The 24,885-nt window shown below is 39.5% G+C and overlaps 1 protein-coding gene across 2 annotated transcripts in view; it reads right to left on the reverse strand.

Moving 5' to 3' along the window:
- LOC118838683 (N-acetylated-alpha-linked acidic dipeptidase 2) overlaps positions 1 to 24,576 on the reverse strand; it is a 94,552-nt gene extending 69,976 nt beyond the window's left edge. The window contains exons 1-6 of one of the 2 annotated variants that reach the window (XM_036746037.1): positions 24,480 to 24,576; positions 23,082 to 23,193; positions 9,431 to 9,617; positions 8,289 to 8,390; positions 7,120 to 7,245; positions 4,216 to 4,402 (exon numbers count right to left, since the gene is read on the reverse strand). In XM_036746037.1, the coding sequence (XP_036601932.1) occupies positions 4,216 to 4,402; positions 7,120 to 7,245; positions 8,289 to 8,390; positions 9,431 to 9,617; positions 23,082 to 23,193; positions 24,480 to 24,561 (796 nt within the window). In that variant the 5' untranslated portion in view covers positions 24,562 to 24,576. The remainder of the gene's footprint in view (positions 1 to 4,215; positions 4,403 to 7,119; positions 7,246 to 8,288; positions 8,391 to 9,430; positions 9,618 to 23,081; positions 23,194 to 24,479) is intronic. The other variant, XM_036746038.1, reaches the window with a different exon arrangement.
- Between the last annotated feature and the right edge of the window lie 309 nt (positions 24,577 to 24,885).

The raw sequence follows: 24,885 nt of genomic DNA on the forward strand, positions 1-24,885 counted from the left end.
GTTAGTCTATTTTTTAAGGTGTTGTTTTCCTCAGTATATTTTTCAGTATTTTTTTGGGTCTCCTTTAGCAAGTCATTGACTTGTTTTTATGGTTTTCTCACATCTTTCTCATTTCTCTTCCCAATTTTTCCTCTACTTCTCTAACTTGCTTTTCCAAATCCTTTTAGAGCTCTTCCATGGCCTGAGACCAGTTCATGTTTTTCTTGGAGGGTTTTGCTGTAGGCTCTTTGACTTGGTTGACTTCTTCTGGCTGTACGTTTTGGTCTTCTTTGTCACCGAAGAAGGATTCCAAAGTCTGAGACTGAATCTGGGTGCATTTTTGCTGCCTGGCCATGTTCCCAGCCAACTTACTTGACCCTTGAGTTTTTCAGTGGGGTATGACTGCTTGTAGACTAAAGAGTTCTATGTTCCAAGCTTGGGGGTACATGCCAGCTCTGCTACACCAGTACTCCTCCTTTCCCAAGAACCCCCAAACCTGGACTGGACTTAGATCTTCAGCAGGCTCTTCACTCCTGCTCTGATCCACCACTTAATTCCTCCCACCAGGTGAGACTGGGGCCCGGAAGCAACTGCAGCTGTAGTTCTGTAGCTTCCCCACCTCCGCTGCCCCTGGGGCGGTGGCTGAACCACAAACTCTATCTCCATCCCCAGCACCTTTTCCCACTAACCTACTCTGTTGTCTTTGGTGTTTGTGGGTTGAGAAGTCTGCTAACTGCTGAAGCTCACTGATTCAGGGTGCTAGGGCATACCCCGCCCGGCTCCTGGTCTGAATGGTCCGCACCACCCACGCTGGGCTCTGCTCAGCTCTGCTCCCCTCTGCTCCCAGCTCCATGTGGAATAGACCTTACCCAGAGACTATCCAGGCTGTCCTGGGCTACAGCCCTACTTCCCTCCGCCACTTTGTGGGTTCTGCAGTTCTAGAATTGGTTCAGAGCCATTTTTTATAGGTTTTTGGAGGGACTTGGCAGGGAGCTCATGCTAGTACCTGCTTTCCAGCTGCCATCTTGGTTCCACCCCCCTCTTTGTAAACTTTTAAAACATTTTGGTATCTCTTTCAAATAGACATGTAATATTTGATTGAAGTAAAAAAAAAAGATCACCAAATGATTTAATTCATTCAAACGCAACATTTATTAAGTGTCTGTCACTCTGGGCAAGGCATTGATCTACACTGGGAATAAAAAGACAAAAACAAAGCAGATCCTGTTCTCCAGGAGTTTACATTTTCCCAGAGGAAATTGTTCTTGTTCAGTCATTCAGTATGTCTGACTCTTTGTGACCCCTTGAACCATAGCATTCCAGGCCCTTCTGTTCCAGGGGAAATAACACAAACAAATTTAAGTAAATGGAAAATAATATACAAAATAACTAGAAAATAATTTCTAGGGTGGGGCAGCTAGGTGGCACAGTGGATAGAGCACCAAGTCTAGAGTCAGGAAGACATCGTCCTGAATTCAAATCTATCCTCAGACACTTACTAGCTATGTGACCTTGGACAAGTCATTTTACCATGCTTGCCTCAGTTTCTTCATCTGTAAAATGAGCTAGACAAGGAAACAGCAAATCACTCCAGCATCTTTGACAAGAAAACCCCAAATGAGGTCATGAAGAGTCAGACACAACTAGAACAAGTGAACAATGACAATTTCAAGGATGGCAAAGTGACTTAACAACAGATGGAATAGGCCTCATGAAGACACATGATGGCACTTGAGGCGAGGGAAGGAAGCAAGCATTTATTCAACACCTACTATGTACCAGGCACTGTGCTAAGTGATTTACCAAAGGTCACACAACTATTAAGTGTCTGACACTTGATTTGAACTGAGGTCTTCCTGATTCCAGGGTCCATGCTCTAGCTACCGCTCCACCTGCCTGTCTCACTTGAGCTAAGCCTTAAAAAGAATTAAGTCTTACAAGAGGCAGAGGTGAGTTGGTGAGACTGGGAGGACAGCCTGTGCAAAAGTAGGGATACTAAAGACAGAAAATTGTACACCAAGTTGGTCCAATTAGGCTAGAATGTAGAGCATATAAAAGGGAGTAATGTGAAGTTAGTATGGAGAGATAGGTGGGAGCCAGATTGTGAAGAATTTATAGATTTTGCCCTAGAGGAAATAGTGAGCTACTAAAGCTTCTTGAGGAGAGGAGTAACATGGTCAGATCTGGGCTTTAGGAAATTCAGCTCTGTAGTGGTTATGGTGGAGGGGCAAGACTGAAAGCAATGAGACCAATTAGGAGGCTAACATAATAGTCCAGATGAGAGGTGATGAATGCCTAAACTAGGGTGGTATCTTCAATAATAGAGAGAAAGGACAAATTGTGAGAGATTTGGGGGAAGTAGAAGTAGCAAGAGTTAACAAATGATTGGATATGAAGGATGAAGAAAAGAGGATAACTGAAGATGACTGAAATTACGAACTTGAGTGAGTGACTGGAAGGATGGTGGTATGCTCAATAGAAACAGGGAAGGTAGAAAATGGAATAGTTTTCTTGGAAAAGAAAATGAATTTTACTTTGGACACAGTTTCTATGTCTATGGGATATCAGATGGAGATGTCTAACAAGAGGTTGGAGATGTGGGGCTTGAGTTTAGCAGAGTTGTGGACTGGATTTAGGAACCAAATGCATAGAAATGATTACTGAACGAATGAGAGCTGATGAAATTACTAACAGAGTATAAAGAGAGAAGAGGAGAGGGCCAACAGAGAGCTAAGGTAGGTATAACCATGAATGGGGACAAGGGTAGAACTTGGATGATGATTTAACAAACAAGACTGAGAAAGAGATGGTGGAAGAAATAGGAGACAGAAATTTCATGAAAACCCAGGAAAAAGAACGTATCCAAGAGCTGTTGTTTGTCTTTTGTACTCAAAGAGGACCAATGGCATCAGGATGTTGCAGTGAAGGTAAATTAGTTCAACTATGCTTGATCAGTCCAATATAAGCCAGGAGGGCTCTACCACAGCTCAGGCACAAACACTCCATTTGAATATTTGAAGAAGTCTCTAGATTTGCCTATTTCATATTTCCTCTGTGCTATTGTGATTCTGCTTTGCTCAGAGAGCATAGAGCTTTTTTTTGATGCAGACACGCCATGCTAGGTGGTCCTGTGGTAGCATCTCCCATGTCTCACAATCTATACTAAAGTTCTTCAGAGATCTTGAGAGTTTACTTGTATCTGATCTCCACATGAATGCTTGCTTTGTGCACATTCTCCATAAAAGTCTTTTAGGAAAATTTATGTTAGACATTCAGGCCCATCAGAATTACACTCTCTGCAGTAGAGTTTGAATGCTTGGCAGTTCAGCTAGGGAGAGGACCTCAGTGTCTGGGACCTTATCTTGCCAGGTAATCTTCAGATTCTTCCTAAGATAATTCAAATGGAGGATCCTAGAGTACATAGTCAACAGTGTCAAATACTGTACCTCATCAATGTCCTCAGTAGCCTCTGTCTCTCCGACCAGAGGGCTGAAGAGTGGAGCAAAAAATTCCTCCCAAAGGTCTCAACGAGGGCTCAGAAGTCATCTCTCTATTTCCCACTAGATTCAACTCCACCACCATCATGTCCCTGAACCATGCATCTTCCCCCCACACACTTTCCAGCTTCCTTATATGTATTATCTCCCCATTATACTCTAAGCTTCTTGAGGACAGGGACTGTTGTTCGTTTTCCTAATCTGCATTCCAAACACTTAGCACAATGCCTGCCACATAGAAAGTGCTTAATGTTTTGTATTGAATTGTAGGTCAGAAGGGATAAAGACAAAGAAAATTAACAGGTCCTGAAACCTACCATTCTAAGGTCTGTTATTCTGGCAGGTATTTTTGAGGTTTGGGAAAACAAGGGTTGGTTCACTAATACTGTATTCTCCACACTACTAAACACAACATTACCATAGCTATCAAAGCAAGCAAACTCATATAATTATGTTATTCATATTAATATTAATATGATACCTGAAAAAGTATTTTAAAGTATTTAGTAAAAGTCATTTAAGTATATAATTTCTCTGGATACCTCGATTTCCTCATCTATAACATGAAAGGTTTGGAGTAAATGACCTCTAAATCACACATAATTTTGTGAATCCAGGATGTTATCATTAAACAGGATGTTATTTTAATCTTTACCCCAAATGTTTATGTTGCCATTAAATCAGGAAGGCCTCTGATACTCTGGAAAGGTACAAAATTTGTAACATATATGTTGCTCACCTTTAGCTGGGTACCCTGGAGTGAGAGGATCACCTGCTCCATTCAGGTTTAATACGTTCCCTCGCTGGGCAACATCTCCAGGAAGGTTCCATCCATTGGGATAGGGCTGTACCCCAGGAGCAAGGTAATCAGCTGGATCTGAGTACAAGATGATCCCTATGGCTCCAGCTAACATGGCATTCTTAACCTGCAAAGCCAAAGTAAAACAGATAAAGCCAACATGTCAACACTCGATTACTACAGCCAACTTTGACTCTCCTGCCTCCCTAACACCTAGTTATCAAGTGCTGCTGCTTCTACCACCACAGTGTCTCTCACAGATGGATCTGCATCCGCCTCTGTCCATGCCCATTGCTATCAGACTAGCTCAGGGCCTGGACTCTTTTCTCATCTATATGCCTGCCACACCATAGATGCTTAATACATGCTTATTGAAGCAAATTGTATAGGATTCTACCTGTTTTTCTTATCTTCAGTGTATTCCTTCTCTAATCCATCCTCCATAAGGTGGCATTGTAGCACAGTACCATAGAATTTGGTGTTAAAACATATGAGCTCTAATCCAAGCTCTGCTACTTACTACCTAAGCTTCAGTTTCCTCATCTGTAAAATAGGTCTTATATCTCTATTACCTACCCAATAGAGTGGTTTGGAGGTTTAAATATGATGTGGGCAAAGCACTCTTAAAACTTAAAACACTACTCACACATCTGTGATTCCAATTATCTTTACTTTTGTGACCTTTGGCAAATTACTTCTCTCATTGGCCAACAATAGGTCCCAGGCCAAGCCCTACTTGGTCCTTCTTTGTACTCTGATTGGCTCTGAATGCAAATAGCAGTTGTTTCTGTTTTGGCCAGAAACCCTGAGGGTCTTCCTCTCCCTGATCAATTTTTTTTTTAACTGGGTAAAGAGGCCATTCTCTGCCTCATTTCTTATTAAGCCTTAATCATTGAATGGGCACTGCCTCAGTCAATCTGAGACATATTAAAGACTTAGCTAGAAAAGGCCAAGGTCTCCCACTGCATCCCGGGTCCTGATCTTTATCCGGCCACTGGACCCAAATGGCTCCAGGGGAGAAAGTGAGGCTGGTGACTTTGCACAGCACTCCCCCACTTAAATCCAATTCACTTGCATGTCGTGGCATCACCTCCCTGGTGTCATGGTCCTCTTCAAGAAAGACGGACAAATGACGACTTCTCTGGACACCTCACTTTCTGCATCAATAACATGAAGGGTTTGGAGGACATGACTTCTAAGGTTTCTTTCAAAACTCAAGGTCTATGAAAAATATTATTCTATCATCCTAAACCAGAATAATCTCCCTAATATTCTTTATCATGTTATTTCTCTCTGTTAAAAAAACATTCAGTCCACCTCCATCCCCCTATCCAGCTTGCTTATCAGGTAGAGTATAAACTCTTCACCCCGGCATTCAAGACCCTATACAATCTGTCTCTCACTTAGAGCTTTATTTCATTCTTTCATTTATTTCCATCATTTATTTCATTTATTTTCACCCACTCATTTAGTCTGCATTCCAGCCAAACTAGACCATACTCCTATTCTAGTCTTCTTTCCCTTCTCTGTGCCTTTGTTTATATCGCTAAATTTCCCCCTTTCTTTGAGGCCTAACTCAGATGCTGTCTCCTCCTTCATGAAGCCTTTCCTGACTCTACTTACCCTTATTCTCAGCCTTTACGAAAATAATCTCATCTTCTTCAAATTTCTTAAAGCACTTTGACTAGATCTCTCCCTCTTATTATTATGATAATAGCTACCATTTATATAACTATGTGCCAGGAATTGTGCTAAGCACTTTATCAATATTATTTCATTTGAGCCTCAATGCTGTGAGGCAGGTGCTATTATTTTACCCTTATTTTACAGATGTGGAAACTGAGCCAGGCAGGGGCTAAATGACTTGTTCATGGTCACAAAGATAGTAAGTAGCTGAGGCTGGAGCTGAGTCTTCCTCACTCCAGGTCCAGAGCTCTACCCACTGCCCTACCCAGCTGCCCTTATCACAATTATTAGGTGTACTTGTCCTCCCTATTAGTCTATATTCCTGCAGGATATAGCCTGAGCCCTATATATCTCTGTCTCTCGGTGTCCAGACTACTCTCTAAGACCATCCATGGCAGAGAAGGGCCAATTTGCCTGGGTAGGTGGGGTTTCTTCAGAGAGTGTTTTTAATATGAATAAAATCAGGTTCAATCAATAACAACAGCGTCAAAGTCAAAAATTCAAGCTAATCCATCATAGTGAGGGATGAAAGATCCATGAGGTTCCTTTAAACTAACTTCCTAAAATCTGAGCTGTCTAATAATGTAACAGATTGCCTCTAAGACAATGAACACATTATTACTGGAGATATTCAAGTAGAAGCATCATGACTACCTTAGTCAGAGATGCTATTGCAGAAATCCATTCTTTCATTGGGGGGAGGTTCCTAGGACCATAAGATCATAGATGTAGAGCTGGAAGGAATCAGTGAGGCTATCTAGTCCCAACCTTCATTTTAGAAATAAGGAAACTGAGGCCCAGGCAGGTTAAGTAACTTACCCAAGGTCACATAGGTAGTTAATATCATGTTTTGAAATGAGGTGCTCTGATTCAAGAGGCAGGGCTTTTTCTGCTCTTCTATGATAATCTCTCTATATAAGGTCCCTTCCAATTCCAAAGAGTCTATGAACCTAAATGCACTTCGGTCAAGTGCTCAACTTTTAAACTGCCCTTATTTATAGACACCTCTATTAATATTATAACAGGGCTTACTTTGCAACAAGAGCATCCAACAGGAATAACATTTTGGGAGAGATTTCTACAACCACCATTCTCATTCATCATCTACATTTCAGATGAAATATCCTTTCTCCTCTGTTCCCCCAAATGTTATCTTACTTTATTTCCTCTGAAGATTTTCCCATATCTGGCAATAACAATCTTTCCAGTGCAGTTGATTTTCATGTCCCGTTTTAGTTTGAAAAAGTCTTCAGTACGTGCATAGTTCACATAAATAAGATCTCCCTGGATGGAAAAAATGCAAAATGGCAGTCTTAAAATTTAACTGATAGTATCATTAAGAAGTCAACAAAAAATCAATTTATACTATAATATAACATAACCACAAACTGCCTCTCCATTTTCATCATATATTTTAGCCCGTATTTATGTTGGCAACTTGCTATGTCAGGAAATTGACGGCACATGGAAAACATGCTTTAATAATTTAATAATTCAGTTTCAACTGATCTTAATGACTTATTTGAATCATAAAAAGTGATAAACATAGTATTATTTTAAGAATTTCTTACAGAAAAGGTCAAAAGTTAGCTCAAAATGCATGAATGAAAAATAATCAAGTGCTTACTATGTAGCACTCACTGCTCTAACCACTGGGGATGCAAAGAAAAATCAAAACAAAAAACAATGCTTTCCCTTAGAAAGCTTTTCTTTTCTGTATATTCTTATACACAAAAATACTGCAATAGTAGGGGAATAGTGGCTTCCCCCTGGCACAAATAGGATTGAGGTATTGTGGTTTGGAAAATTACAGGAAATGACTGGAGTCATGGGGGATTCAAATGACACACTCTTCCAAGCGGCAATGAAAATACTGATTCGATTACAGTTCCTGAATTAGAAAGTGGAAAGGGAGAGATCATAAGTTATGAACCTGGTAGCTGGGATAAAGAGAAGCAAAGCTGCCAGGGCCTGCTTAAACACAGAAGTCCATTATTATGTGTCACACTCACCAATTAGGATGCAGGAGAGGACGGGGAAATGGGAAGGCTCTGGACACAAAAAAGGTATAATACTATTACCACATAAGAACAGATAACCTTTTCTGACTATAAGGGTGTATTCAACAATTTATCTCTTACTTCCAAGGACAGTATCTAATTCCCCAATGCCTATGCTTCACTGAACTTTAGTCTATATATGAAATGTCATGTATACTTAAAAGGTGATTCCTTGAGGTCAATCAATCACATGAGCTTAGATCTCTACACAAGATTTCATATCAAAGAAATTTTTAAGTTTTCAAAAGGCCATATCTTTTACTTTACCTCTGGCACGCCTTGGGCTGAGAAAGCATTATATGGTGGGACAATCTCTGAAACATTTTCATATCCACCTGGGGGTATCTCAAAGAATGAAGTATTGAAAATCTAGGAGGGAGAAAGTAGTAAGTTTTAATGGATGGCTCTATGTTATTAAACAGTAACCCATTTTGCTCAGAAGCATATATAAAAGTATGATACTCCCAATCCTACGCTTAGTACCATGTGTAATTCAATGAGAAAACTCTACTAAGGGCATTGAAGAAAGAATTTAATTGTTGTAATCACCAACTCAAAATATCCACAACCCAACTTACTATCTTTACCCCCCCAAAACCATTCTCTACCCTAACATCATAGTATCATCTCTATCTCTGCCGATGGCATCACTGGAGCATTCACCCAGTGATTAATGTTTGATATTTTGTGGCTTCAACAATTCCTCAATCACCCAAATTTAATAAGCCATAAGTCCATTTTTTCACTTTCTCTTGAATCAGTCTCTTCCTTTCCACTTGCACTGCTACCATCCTATTTGCCTTTATTACCACATGGCCAGACCATTGTAAAAACCTTCTAATCCATCTTCTTGCCTCTACTTCTCTTTCCTCTTCAATCCATCCTTCACACCACTTCCAGATTAATCTTTCCTTAGTACAGGCATTATCATGTCAATCCTCTTTTCAAAACCCTTCAATGACTCCCTATTGCCAAATGAATAAAGTTTAAACTCTTTATCCCGATATATACATTCCAATACCATCTGGTACCTCAATGCCTTTTATGTTTTATCTTGTTCTCTACACATACTATGTGCCCCAGCCAAACTAGACTACTTCTTGCCTACCAAGCAGACTCTCCTCTCCCCCCTATCTTTGACTTTATTCAGAGTATCTCCTAGGTCTGGCATGTTCTCCCCTCATGCTACCTTTCTATGCCTAATAAAATTATACCAGTCTCTTAAGGCCTGTTTCAAAACTAACTTGACCATGAAAACTTCCCTGATTCCATAGTTAGAAATGATCTGACCCTTTTGGACCTCGCATCACCCCAGATTGACAAGAATTCCGATTTTGATCCACTCCACTTGCTGATTCATTATTGAATAACCCTGTATAATTTAAAGAATAATCACAGTTCCGCTTTACCTCAATTCCATGTTCATCAACAACTGAGATATAATTGGGATTTGTGTGATTAGGATAAGATAGGAGGACATCATAATGAACCAACTCAGCAGAGTCCAGTCCAAATTTCTTCCACTGACTTTGGATTCGCTTTGCAAGAAAAAAGTTCTGCTTTGTTCCTGCCAGATGAGGGAGTTTTGTAAAAGAACTAAAATGAAACCAAAATACAGTGTGAGGTGAGCATTCTATGTTCAAATGAAGAGCTTATTATTATTCATATTGCAATGAGAGCTTACTTGAACAAATAATCAAAGTAAACGGGCTTTCTGCTTGTGTCATTCTCTTTTTTGGTCAAAGCTTAAAGCCAGACTTTTCTAGACATGCATAATCTTTAAAATATTTAGTAAGTACACTGCTACTTTCACAAGTGTTTCTAGAACTAGTCACCTAGGTTGGAGTCCAGATCCAGTGAATAGTGCAAATGTTCATCAAAAACTAAGAGATGGGCCAAAGGGAGATTCTTGGAACTGTACTATGATCCATAATCATGTCTGCAGCCCAAATGTCTTCTGCACCAAGAATAACACTTCTTACTGTCAATCAGGAAACAGGGAAACAGATTTTTAAGAGAAAAGTCTCTCAGAATTTGCCAAAATGCAGTCAGACAATTTTGGGTTTGACTCACTAGTACCGTGTTAACAGCAGAATTGTTTCAGGGCTGTGACCTCACAAAACTGTTAAGACCTACTTTGTCTAAGGCTGACATTGTTTAAAAAAACATTTTCAGGCCCTTCTTTTTGGGTCATGGGTCCTTTCCTACATAGGATTATTTGGTCATTCAGAGGACAAGTGGACAAAACAAAAAGGATATTTTGGATACCGTCCAGAGCAGAGGCTCCAAAACTTACGTGGCCTACCGCCCCCTTTAAAAAAAATATTACTCAGCACCCCCCTGGAAATCTACTTTCTTTAACCCTTTAACTTTTTTTTTAAATTTCTGTCATTTAAAAAATATTATATATATATATATATACATATATATTTTTAAATGATGCATTTTAAGTTTCATAATTTTTTTGTAAATTTGTGGGTTTTTTCCTGGTCTGAAATTTTGATGATGCAATATTATGTCATGTACCCATACAGTATCATATCATAAACAAGTCATTATACAAACATGTTTCTGCCAATGCATGCTGGACTTTCCAACAATGCCCGACACACTTGCTTGGCAACACTTGCTTGTTAAGACCTGTTGGCAGACTTGACGACAGAATGGTTATAACTTGCATTATGTGTATTTATTTGGAAAATAATGTAATCGCTATGACTTTAACTCTGTTACACAACAGACGAAACATGTATGAACGGTTTTTCAAAATTTTATCTTCTCTTCTTTCCTTATGCTTCCACTGTCCCCTTATTTTTATTCAATACCCTGCAATTGCATGCATGGCTACTAGCGCCCCCCCCCCACCCCCTCACCCTGGATCATTCTAGCACCCCCTATGAAGCTGTATCGCTCACTTTGGGAACTTATAGTCTAGTGGAACAGAACAATTATAAGTTGTAAAAACACAATTTTTCAAAAAAAATATGTAAATAAGTCTTATAGGTGACCTAGCATTCACGTTTGCTCTTGGATCAACTTTAAGCTCAATATAGGAAAAAAAAAGAAAAAAAAAATTTCCTAGCAATTAGAGTAAGAAAAAAATGGATTAGACTGTGTTGTGTTTTATGTTTCAATGGGTTCCCTCATTACTGTAAAGGAGAAGCAAAGGCTGGATAACCACTTTATGGGGATACTATTGAGAAAATATTTCTTTGGGTTTGAGTTGCACAAGAGTATCTTGGAGGTTTCTTCCACTCAGATCCTGTGATTCTATTTGTCCTTGGAATATAATGTAATCTTCATTTTTTCTAGCAAATTACCTCACTAACTGTGTTATTCTTGCTCCTGGAGCACAGGCTGCCTGGGCAGCAAAGAGAGGTGATTCAAAGTATGGAAAGCAGGGGAAAAAGGCTGAGCTAGCTTAGAATTAGCATCATGATACATATTTAATCCATAAGGTAGCTCTTTTATATGTGGATAACCAAGAGCTGATTATAGTTGAAATCAACGTCATGACTATGACAGAAACAAAAGCAAGCTGCCTCGGTTATCATATTCAAAGACTTCTGGGTTGGATTTTTTTTTTTTTTTTTGCTTTTCCATCATGGTACATAAAATAACCAAAGTTATAGTGACAGCAGATTTGGCACTTGATAATATTGGGAAGATGGTATTTTTGTTAGAACTAATAGATTTTCATAGGTTTTTGTTTAGTGATAAAATTTTGACAGGAATTTTGGTTCTGTTTGATCCTTACTACAACCTTATGAGCCAAGTTTGATTATTATTCCTATTCCATAGATGACGAAATTGAGACATAGCTGCAGCCTGCATGTCCTTTCCACACCTATCTGAAGCAGGGTTCAAAACCAGGCCTTCCTGATTCCAAGCCCAATGCTCTATTCATTATGTTACATAGGCCTTTCAACAACAGGCTGGAGAGTAGAATGAGTATCTTTGAAGGAGAATTTGTAAGAATGCATAAACATGGTTAAGTGAAAGACACAAAGCTTCCCCATTAATTCAATTAATGGAAAGGTAGGTTGGAACTTCCAGACTATGGAAGGCCTTAAATACCAGGCTAAGGGGTTCGTATTTTATGTTTTCGGCAAGAAGGAACCACTGAAGATTTCTGAAGATTAATTTGGTTTCTAGGTAAAAAGATGAATTAGAGGGACGGAAGGTACTAGGCAGGGAGAACAAAGGGGCTTATTATAATAGTCTAGATGAGAGAGTATTGGACCTCAAGTAAGATGGTGATATTATGAGTGGAAAAGAAGGGACAACTGTGATTAGTGCTTCTGAGGTTAGTATTCACTCCCTGCTGAGATACTCTGTGGCCCATACACTTGAAAGAGCCCATATAACTTGACAACTTTAGAACATTAGCTTCTGTAAACCTATGCCTTCCATAGAATTCTATTGGGGGTGGGATACAAAATGGAAACAGCTAAGAAAATACCAACTTATTTGTGTTTGTCTATGAGCACTAACAACTGGAAGATTAGAAAGACTTCTTGTATGACCAGGAACCTAAACTGAGCCATGAAGGGGATCCAGAATTTCTGAGAGATGGAGGTAAAGAAGAACATTCCAAGCAGTCAGCACAAAATCTTAAGAGACAAGAATTAGAACATTCTGGGGGAACAGCAAGTAGGCCCATTTGGCTGGAACACTGCGCCCAAGGGAAATTAATATACAATGTCTGAGAAGATAGGTTGGACCAGATTCTGAAGGGCTTTAAGCGACAAAGAGAGGCGTTTGTACCTAGGGTTTGGGCAATGATGTGAGGCCAGTCCAACATAATCAAAGTACTAGCAGAGCCCTGCAAATAGAAAGCTGGATCTCAGAACCAGAAACTCACAGGAGGCTACAGAAAAATAGTAGAGATCACTGATAAAGCATTGAACCCACTACCATGGAAAGAGTTCCAGAGAAAACCATCTTCAGAAACTCTAGCACAGGAAGAATGGAATGATTGGCTGAGAAACAAACTCAGCTTAAAGGTCAGGGGTTTATCACAATTTTAGTCAAATACAGGATGAGTACAAGGGCTAGTAAATACAATTCAACACCTCCATAACTCTATTTTTTTTTAAGACCAGTTCTGGAAAATTGCCTTGTCCATATGCTCTCTCTTTCCGAGACCCATCAAATTGGTTCCAAGTAGTTGGGGAGTACAGGGTGGATTGAGGGCAGCAGCAATTGGTGTGATGCTAGGTGATCATCTAAAGTTCCCTGAGCACTTAAGTCAGCCCCCGCCACAACTATCACTGTTCTCTGAGATAGTCTACACTCTGGCCTTTGCACAAAGCAAGAAATAATCTCTCCCCTTGGGAGGCATTAAAATGTCCTCTGTGGTCTCAGTGTCATCAACTGGCAAATGTGAGAACTGAAAGTTCATGGCATTCCATCTTCAAGGTGCAAAGAACATCAAAGACATATCCCCTTAGGCTTTCTAGTAATATCCTACCTACAGTTCTATGCATCACTTCCCTACCAGAATTATTTTTCATGTGGCATGTTCTAGCCGGGTAGTAAAAGTTTCCTTTCCAGGTAAATCCACAACGCTTCCCTTGCCCTACCCCCTCCACAAACTCTCTCCAGAAACTTAAATTTTATTGTCCATAAAGGGTACCCGCTATACTTCTTAATTGCCAGCCTACCTCACGCTGAGCCCAGGACTCTGCTGGCATTGGGACACTGACCAAAGAAGAGAGTTGTCTAACTTTCTGATCTCTGTATTTCTTATATTCCTCCTTGCCCCTCTCTAATAAGCTTTACCTCATTTAGAGGGCTTAGTAATTAATTTCCAAAAACTCCCCTTTCCAAGTATCTCTCTGTGAATATGGGAAGGATTCAGGGTTTTAAGAAATCACACAAGGTAAGACTTACGTTGTCATTTCTTATGAATACCTTCCCCAGTATTTTAAACTGTACCCTACCCACCCAATAACCCATTGTAGTATATGAAATCCTGAAACTTTCTTCATAATCCATGGGCACCCTCAAAATTAACAGCCTAAAACAATCACTATGAATCAATCCTCAAATAAATGATCATCTACGGAGACAACTCATACCCCACACCACCACCAACAATATACAATTATATATACAAAATATAAAAAAAATACAATTATATAATGTCCCCTAGGCTCATGTTTGCTTGGTTCTTACAGGAGTCTGTCTTGACTCATGCACTATTAGTACACAGAACTTAAACATCCCTCTCCCTCACAATCCCCCCTCAAAACAGATCAAAATTATTAACATGCCTATAAAGACCAGAAAAGAGACTCATATGAGCTGGTTTATCAAGAGAATAATATTCATGTCCTCCTCCCACCCTCTGAAGGCTAATTCTTCTTTTTATGGAAGCAAACCCATGATAACAAAAGGGAAAGAAAGTCTCAATAGCATGAATAGAGTTAAAAGTCGTTGGGAGAAGGCACGTTAATGTAAGGTACTGTGCTCTTTCCGCTCTGAGGCCTCCCACCCCCCAAACCCCACACTATCCCTCACTACACATTCCCCCTGAAAACCCCCCCAAAACCCTCCAAAAATAAGAATGGAGGGGTGAGGGAGGGACTGCCACCACGGCTGTGACCCGATGGGGGCGCGGGGTGGGGAGGGGGCCATGGGGGAAGGCCTTAGCTTGAAGCCTCCACCAAGAAACCTTTGCCTCGCCCCGCCCACCCGCCAGCACGTCTGCTTCAGTGTGTCAGTCTTTTATCACTCTTCGCCCAGGTCTGCGCCCTAGCCCCGCCCTCTCCTATCTGTCCGTGTACAGCCCCCCGGTGTCGGCCCCCTCCCCCATGTTCCTCCTCCGGCTTCTCTGTCCCCTGCCCCCCAACATGTCCAGGGCATGGGGCGCCCTGCCTGCCTCCCACCTTCCCTGCCCTACCTCTGCTGGCAAATTCGAACTACATAAAAATCGCAATAAATAAAAAGTGGAATCTTTCGTCTTAGTAATGCTGAAGAATGGTCCAATTACCAAGAACCGTCTGTAATGCTGTGGGGATTATAGGTAAGGATATCATGGAGTCTACGGGGATTCGCTAGACAAGGGCAATGTACCACATTTGAGAGGAGGCAGTGCATAAATAACACCGTGTCCGTAAAGTATGTAGTTATTTGTGTATTTCATAGATGATGTAACATGTAACCCCATGTAAATTATACATTTCAGACTGTAAATTACTACAGTCTATGTAAAGCCAATGCGGTTTTACACAGACTGCAAAATTTTTGACTGCGGAAAGAATGTAATTAAACTTAGGGGTTTAATTTTTGAAGGACTTGATTTACATGGCCCCAGAAAAAAAGACAAGGAATAGTAGACAACTATGGAAAGGTAGAAGCCTCCGGAGCCCCTTCAAACCTCAAGATTCAGTGAGAATGGTGAGTGAGTAGTAAGTACCCTTCATGGAAGGTGAGAGATGAGTGTGGGGCAGAAAAGGAGATAAATTCATACTAAAGAGATCTTGAGTATTAAAAAAAAAAAAAGGGAGCCATTCAAGCAGGGCAAGAGGAATGCTCTTTTTACAGTACAACTGAAGAGGTTTTTTGTGGCTCAGCGTTTGAGACCCACCATGAAAGAACAGAATAAAAAGGTTAGAGCCATGGAAATCTCTGGAGATCGTGACTCAGCGCTTCATCTGCTATAGCTGCTGGAGAACTGACATCATCTCCTGGGGGAAAATGAACAATTCTCAGAGGACATCTATGGCAAGCAATAAAGAGAATAACAGAATCATATTAATTTAAGAATCAGAAAGAACTTCAAAGACTGGTTCAAAACATACAGGTAAGGAATCTCCAGTATGACACACCTAACGAGTGGTCATTCAGTCTCTACTTGGAGACCTTTAAGGAAGGGGAACCCCTCACCTCTCAAGGCAGCCCATCTCACTTTTGAATAGCTCTAAGTGCTAGTAAGATTTTTCTTCTAATATCAAGCTTAAATCAGCCTCTTTGCAACTTCTGCCCATTATTCTTATTTCTGTCCTTTGGAGCAACCGAGAACAAATTTAATCCTTTCTCCACATGACAAGCTTTCAGACACTTGAGATATATCATGTCATTTGGAATGTTCTTTGCTCTAGGCTAAACATATGAAGTTCCTTCATATGAGTAGGACTCAAGGCCCTTCATTATGACAAACGTTCTCTATCTTGTCAACAACCTTCTTAAATCATGGCATCCATAGCTTAACACAATATCCCAGATGAACGCTCATAAGGGAAGAACATAGTGGGACTATAATCTCTCTCTTTCCCTGGAAGCTTTTAAATATAGCCTGAGACTTAATTAGCAATTTTTGGCTGCCATATCGCATGACTGACTCATAACAAACTTGCAGTCCAATAGCTTAGAACCATTCTGATTATAAAGTTGAAAGAGCTTTAATAATGTTAGTCTCTTCTGGTCCAGGTGCCCAAGAGCTAATACCATCTCATAGAAAATGATCAAATGCATCTGTAGATGGAAAAGTGAAATGAAATAAACAACTAGGAGGCAGAATCTTAATAATGATCTCCTGTCCTTACCTTCCAGTGGAATCTCCACCAAAGTAGAGCAATGGTACTAGTCTCTATTAGGGTAGGGAAGGAAGAGCAACATACTAAAATGAAGAAAGACACTTACCTCTCTCTGGGCTGGGTTTCTCTAGAAAGAAAAATTAAGTCATTGTCTTATAAGCCTGAGTCCTGGCAAGAATAATTGATGGCCATGCTTTAGAATTTAGCATACATTGACGTTATTATGATATGCCTTAGTGGGGCCAAAATGAGAAAAATAGGCAAGTCCTTTCTATTAAGAGGGGAACTCTGAGGTTTCAAGCCTGGGGGACAGAGTCATCAAGAGCAACAGAAATAGGGAATTTGGGAAGACGAGCAGGTTTGTTGGATTTGTGTTGTGGGGGACAGAGAGATGATGAGATTAATTTCAGGTGCTGGTAGGGCATCTGGTTGGATATATCCACTGGGAAGTTAGGGATATAGGATTAGAATATGGGGGAGAGACTGAGACTGGACATATAGATTTGAGAGTAATTTGTACTGAGATGGAAGAAATACATGGGAGTAAATGAAATCACCAAGAGAGAGAATATATAAAGATGGAAGACAGCAACTTGAGAGACAATAGAAGGGAAGTGAGACCATGGACATGGAGGAGTAGTTAGACAAGTAGAAGAACCAAGAGAAAAATACAGGAGGAGAAAATATCAGAGAGGAGGGAATGTTCAACAATGGTATGCTAAAGAAAAGTCTAGAAAAAAGATTAAGAAAATGTGGAGGACTTTAGCAATTAAGAAGTTACTAATAAGTTTCAAGAATTCAGTATTAATTGAATAGTTAGTTTGGAAACTATTTTCCAAGGCAGTGGCATGAAACTCAATACAAATGGAGTTACCAAACTATATGTAAGTCTCTTTGAGGGCTACATCTTGACTTAGAAAATTAGAAAACCACAAATTAACATTATCTATGTCATACTGTATTTTTATTTAGTCTAAAATTACCCAGTTATACTTTATTCAGGTTCTAGCTGCACTATGGAGTGTTGCAGATGCAGTGTAGCCAGCCTGTTTGATATCCCTCCAAGGAACTGAGTAAAGGTAAGTAAAAGGAAGTATTACGTATACACTACTCTAAAACTTTAGTTATGAAGTGGAGAGACAAAAAATGACCTGAAGGAATAATAAGGTCAAAGGAAGGGAGTTTTTTATTGTTATAAGAAGAATCAAATATGCTTATAACCATCAAGGAAGAGGAGATAGAAAAACTGAATGGCAGTGTAACAGATCCCATAAAAGACAGAAATGAGTGGAATAGGGGACCATGCAGAGAGCTTACTCATAACCAATGGGAGTGGTATTCCATACTCTGAGACTAAAAAAATTCAAGAATATATATATTTTGAATCATTGAGAATGAAAGATGAAGAAACTCACAACAGTTGGTCAGTATTCTCAGCAAATTCAGAATGGGATTTATCTGTTTAAACAGGGATGGTGGGGTAGAGTAAGGGCTTTGAGGAGAGAGGAGAATAGCTGCTATAGAAAGCATGATATGGAATCACACAGTGATAAATAAAAGACTTTACAAAAAAATTTAAAAACTTTTGCACAAATAAAATCATCAAAGGTAGAATTAGAAGAGAAGATGTAGAGTGGGAAAATATTTGAATCAAACAGAACTGATAAAAATCTGATAACTCAAAATATATAGGATCTTGACATGCTACAAATATCTATATCTATATATCTATATATCTATATCTATATCTATATATACATACATATATATATATGTATATACACACATCATGAGCCATTCCTCAAGAGATAAGTAATCAATCCCCAAGCATTTACCAAGTATTCACTTTTTGCCAGGCACCGAGGTAGGTGCTAGAGATACAAATACAACCAATCGAACAATCTCTACAGTCAAAGAACTTACGTTCTGGCGCAACTCACTCTCTGCACTCCTTTCCAGTACTAGCCCTGCCTCCCTTCAAGATGCCTCTGCCCTGGGTCCTGCCTTTTTGAGTGGTTAATCTCTAGCCCAGACAACCATTTCAGAAGGGCCCAACCATTCATATTCACTTTGTTCCCAGCTCAACTCATTCTGCACCTCCTTAAGGACAGCCAGTATACTTCCTGCCCCTTTCCTTTTCATCTCTATGTTTTTTTTTTTCTCTCCCAGTTAGAACATAAGCTCTTTAAAGCTAGACACTCTATTGTTTACTTGTCTTTGTATCCCCAGCACTTAGCATGGTGCCTGGCACAAAGTAAGTGCTTAAGCAAATGTTTTATCTATCCATTTTCATGGAGGAGACAACAGGTACAAAGGATACTAATAAATTGAAATTTTTAAAAGAATTCCCTATTATGAATGACCGTATGAAATATGTTCCAAATCACTAATAGTAGGGGAAACAAACACCTCTGGGTTTTAAGAAATACCTCTGAGGTTTTACCTCGGACCACATTAACAAACATGACCAAAAAAAGAATGGTCACTGTTAGAGAGGCTATGGAAGCACAGGCACCTTAATCGAATACAGAAAAAGAAGCTGTGAATTGCTCCAACCATTCTGTATGACAGTTTGGAATTATGCAAGAAGAGACATATCATTTGTCTCAGCAAACCCAGCGTTAGGCATACAATGTAAAAAAGTGAAAGACAGAAACAGAAAAAAATATATATATAGTAGAATAGCACCCTTTGTGGTATCAAACAATTGAAAAAAAGGGATGTCAATTAATTAGAGAATGACTGAAAAAATTATGTAATATAGATGGAATGGAATATTATTGTAGAATAATAAATGCCAAATATGAGGAATTCTGAGGAACATGGGGAAAACTGGGAAAAATTTTGTGAAATGATGCAAAGAAAAATAAATATGACCAAGAGAATAATACATACATAGTGATATAATAATGTAAATTTTTAAAAATGCTTTAAAGGAAGTTGAACTCTAAATAACTGAAAAATCAGTAGTCTTGGGGAATAGATAAATAATCTCACTGCTGAAGGGAGATAAAAGAGGAGGGACACAATTAAGACAGAATATCGTATCCACATACATGTGATGTAGATGTGTTTGTCCAATTGTTTTTATCCCAAGGGAGGATGGTAGAAATGACTTTTATTTAAAGACAAAAGGTACCCAGTAAGATATATTTTTAAAAGTAAAAAAGATTGGCATATGCCATGCAACAGTGAGAACCCAGTTGGGGTTAAATCACATGACTTTGTAGTACAGCTGATCAGTTTGGTGACTTCTTCCAGAAGCAATCTGCAGCTTAAGAATAGAAGCAGAGAATGTAGCAAAGTATGTAGTGTTAACATATGAAGCAAAGCATGTAGTTAGTAGAATGGCAAGGCAAGGAAGTCAAAATGACCTAATTGTCCAAGATCCTGACAGATGAAGACAACTGAGTACAAAGACAAGTTTCAAGGTGGAGAAGGAGGGAGGAGGAAGGAAGGGGGAAGGCAGGAGAACTCAGGACAGATGGTCTCAATCTGCTAAGTAAATGAAGTGGGGTGGGAATGGGGTAGAAGATAAATGCTTAAGGAAACAGGAGGTCTGGAAAAGCCACAGTGGATAATATGAAAATATGTCTATCAAAGGAAAAGGATTGCTACATGTGCTGAGGAACCAGCTAAATTCCACAATTTATGCTGCATCAAGTTACCCTAAGTTATTAAAATTCCACAGAAATTTAATTTAAGCAGAATTTAACATATTTAAAGCAAACTAAATACAAACAATTCTAAAGATACACTGGCCATATTTGTCCAGTGATTTCTTCCAAATCTATGGTTTATAGCTCTCAAATATTCTCTGATTTTTCCTTTAGGCAATCAAATATTAGCAACAGAGAGCCACTTAAATGTTTATTTAGTACATAATCAAGATGAAAAAATACTGTAACAGTTGTTTGCTCAGAATGCTTTGGACTTAAGAGGTGTGATTTATTAAAAGAAAGTTAAGATCAATTCAATTCAACCATTTATTGTCTCCCTCATACAAAGTACTGTACTAGATGCTGTGTACTCAAGATTGTAAATCATTAAGTAAATTAAATCAAATTGCCCACAAACAGTTTGCTATGGCTATCTCATATCCCCAAAGACTAGTAAGTTATTGATAAAACTAAGGAAATGTTTTATATATATGTATATGAAATAGTGAAGTAGCACACTAAAAATAGTCATTTTACGTGTTCATTTACAATGCCACATATAAGACCCAGCTGAGGATATTTCTCCATAACTCAAAACTCATTGAAAGTTCCAATTTATAAGTGATTAGATTTAGCAAATCTAATCAATATCTAGCCCCATTAAATTTAATCACATGAAGGCAGTCACAAAGAACCAACTACCATATATACTATTCTTAAAGGATTACAAAAATTTTAATTAAAAAAAAAAGCCATGGAAGGAGAAGTAATCTCCCTAAAATGAGTAATCGAAATAACTACTGATCATACTTTTGGTTAAAATATCTATATTTATTTTTTCATAATAACAAAACAATGGGCATACAATTGATCCACAGTCAAATCTGGATCCCCTCCATCACCACCCTATAATAATCATGGGCTTGCACAGATCTATGCTTCCACCCTGTGAATAACACTTCTGTCTACAGGATAAGTTAAATTTTCAGTCCGTTGCCTGAAAGAAATCCAATCAAATTATCCCTCTGACTTCTTTTCTAATTAGCTTCATCAACCATATGCATTTTACTGGTTCCTAGTGATGAAAGGCTTAAAAAAATATTTTATTCAACTAAAAGAGGGAAGGTTAAAAGAGTAGATTTCACAGACCTCCAGTTAAGAGAACAAAGTTAATTGTAACTCTATTAGATGAGACTTTGCCTTAAACAGCAAAGTACATGTTTCCACTCTAAGATGGGGGAAGGAAAGAATTAGAAAAACTCTTGCAGTATTCAAATGGATTAACCATTTACTATAGTTGCAAAGCCTTTACCTTCTACAAACTATTAAGTAAATCATTTTAATATTACTTAAGAAAGACAAGTTCTCGAATGTGCTATAATTATTAACTGATATTTATATGATGTTTTAAAGTTTGCAAAGTATCTTACATACATCTCATTTCATCCCAATCTTGGGAGTCACAATAGGACATTATAGTGCAGTGAGAAGACTATTGGCTCTGGAATCTAAGAACCTGCATTCTATCACCCATGTGACCTTGGATAAATCACTTAACCTCGGTATCCTTATCTATGCTATCAGGGGACTGAACTACATGAATTCTAAGATCCCTTCCAGTTCTAAATCTATGGTCCATTAGGTAAATACCCCAAGCATCTGTATTGTTAATGTATTTTTACTTAATTTGAAGATCTTGCCATCCGTTAATAGGACCATGTGACCTGCTTAAGTCACATGTAAGCCTAAGTCACATGAAACCTGTGGTGGGAGGAGCTTGCTGAAAGGGTGGTGGAATAGGAAGGGCAGAGCAGAACAGAGGAAGTTGGTCAGGGCAGTTAGAGCTGAGGGAGAGAAAGGAAGCAGCTAGCTGTGAGCTTTTGTTTGTGGGAAGGCCCTAGCTCGGGAAGACTTTGGGATGGTAGTGCTCCCTGCAGTGATACTGTGTATAAATTTCTTTGTTGCTGTGATGGATTTGGCTTTCTGGTGTTCGAATAAATGCTTTCGTTCTGTCTTCCATATAGAAAGTCTGTTATATTTTTCGATTCAGAACTAAACCAGCATATTCATAGCCACCGTCAATGCTACAAATATTGTGTTGGCGATACAGTACCCTATTTTATGGATGAGAAAACTGAGTCCTAAAATGGTCATGTAGCTTTCCCCTGGTCAGTCACATAGCTTGCCTATGGTGTCAACTAGAGGGAACTGGCCTCCAACCTCTGGGTGGCCAGAGCTGAACAGAGCAGGCTAGAGACATGAGAGTCAGGAATCAAACAAAAATTTAATTTCAAAGTGAGGGAAACACCTTGCAAGCAAGGAGGGGGATATAGACACATGTGGCTGGGGACCAGGGACCAAGGCATTGTAGGGAGATCTCATTACTTACACCAAAAGCTGTACAGTGAGCTTGTAGCCTAATAATGAGGGAGTAACAGCAACAATGTGGCAAGTTTGATTCATAGTAGGGCTCTTCATGACCAGAACATGGATACAGCAGGTGCTTGTCTGAGTTCAGAGAACACCTGGTGCTGGTCAAAGCAATACATAATTATATGAAACAATTCTGGGATTTTGCAGAGGCTGAGAATCATATGGAAGGTGTGCTCAAAGGACTGTTGTTATGCCAAGCTCAGGGTACAGTCTGCTTGCTAGGCCTTAGCTCTGGAAGACAGATACTGGTCATACAGCTGGTAAGAGGCAGAGCCAGGAACTGAAGCCAGGTCATCTAATTCCAAATCCAGCATCCTATCTACTTTGCCAAAATAGAAATTTTAGTATGCTTTCAATATTGCCTTGGGTGCTTCTGATGCATTTTCTTTTAAAGGTATAAAATAGAAAACAAAAAATATGCTTACCGGAGAAACTGTCTAATGTTTTCTGCCTTCATTTCAGATACCAGTTTCCACCTTTCATTTTGGTAAGTAGGCACTGGAGCACCTACTTCTTTGACAGGTTTAATAAACCAGCCTGAAAAACATAGCCACAACAACTTGTTACTCCCTCAAAAACTAGCCATCAAATTTATATTAACACCGGAAGACCTGGAGAACTGGCCTGCTCCAAGGAAAGGAGCCTTTTCCTACTAAATACATGCAAATTTGGTAGTCATGTCAAATATTTTAATCCATTTCTGAATAGTTTTATATCTCAAGGACTTGAGGGTTGTTATTTTAGTTGAACAGCATTTATTTCAGTTTTACTCCTGGAAATGTAGCATTCCTAAGCCTGGAAAATTCTTTTTCATACTAGTGAAGAATAACCTGTAAAGGCAAATGAAATCCCTCAGGACTGTGGTAGGATGGTAAGTGTTTAGACTCCTAGAAAAATACTTACATGCATGTAGTACAGACAACAAATCTGTGCTGAATTGGATAAAATCAGATTCACATAAGTTGTTCGGGATAGGAGTTGGACTTGTAATTACACTGGTACAGGGAACTCTTTCTGATTACATAACTCCCTCTACCAATTGTAGGATGCACCTTCTCAGCAACTCTGTCTTAGCCAGTTTCTGGCTCAGGGTCACACTGCAGGTATTCAAGGCAAGACTTGAACCCAAGATTCCCTGGATTGGCTCTTCAGCCATTATACTTTACTGTTACTCTAATTTAATGTTGTTGCAATTTGTGTAATATCTTCTTTACTAGTGACTTTCCAAATGCTACTTGGGCTAGAATTCAGGTTTCAAATCCTTCCCTTCCCCTCCCCCAGCCCCCATCCCCAGCAATTGACAATTTATTGATTAGTTCTGTAGTTCACTAATTCCTGGAAGGGAACATGTACACTCCAGGGAATCCCCAAGAATTAATGAGAATATGAAATTAGATTTGACTTAAAGACTAAATTACAATTAACTCGACATTAAATTAACAATTAACTCCTGTTTTCTGAAAAGCACAGAAAAGGAACGAGCTGACCAGAAAAGAAATTAACCTCTCTCCCACTTGGACCTCCCGCTCTCAACAGCATAAAAAGGAAAATGGAAAAAAATCTCTGAGGCAGAAGTCCCTCTAGTTCAGATCTTTCCCACCCTGAGTACCATCTCTTCAGCGTTGCGGCATGGAGGGACGGGAGGGAAGTAGAATATAAGGAAGAGGATTCTAAGGGTTCAGAACTTGCTCACTATAAAATGCCCCCGTAGCCCTACTCGCAGCCACCAAGAGAGTCTTCCAGGGCCCAGTAAAGAAGCCTTCCAAGGTGGAGCTTGGAGAATGGAATGGGGAGACTGGGGGAAGGAAGGGTTGCGTACTTACCCACCATAAATCCAGACAGGAAAAACATGAGCAGGGCAGTCAAACACACCCAGGTGTACAGCCTGACCTTGGTCTTAGCCATGACTCTAACGGGGCTGCGCGCTTCACTCCACGGTGCTGTATGACTATCCTCGCTGTGCATGAGAGCAGACAGGCAGTTCGTTAGTTCAGATGCTGCTTCGGGAACCTCGATGCACTTGATGACCTGAAGGGAACTTAAGAGAAGGGCAGACCTTCCTGGGCGGTTCTTCCCCTCTCCCCAATGCCCACCCACCCGCACACTCCTCACACACAGAAGATGGTCAGATAAACAAACAAAATTCTAGATATTCGCCAAAGGCCAGGAAGCCCAGACAATGAGAGAATGGAAAGCCAGAACTGGAAAAAGAGAGCACACATTTTTTTT

Source organism: Trichosurus vulpecula, chromosome 2, assembly GCF_011100635.1.
Source record: "Trichosurus vulpecula isolate mTriVul1 chromosome 2, mTriVul1.pri, whole genome shotgun sequence".
Lineage (NCBI taxonomy): Eukaryota > Metazoa > Chordata > Mammalia > Diprotodontia > Phalangeridae > Trichosurus > Trichosurus vulpecula.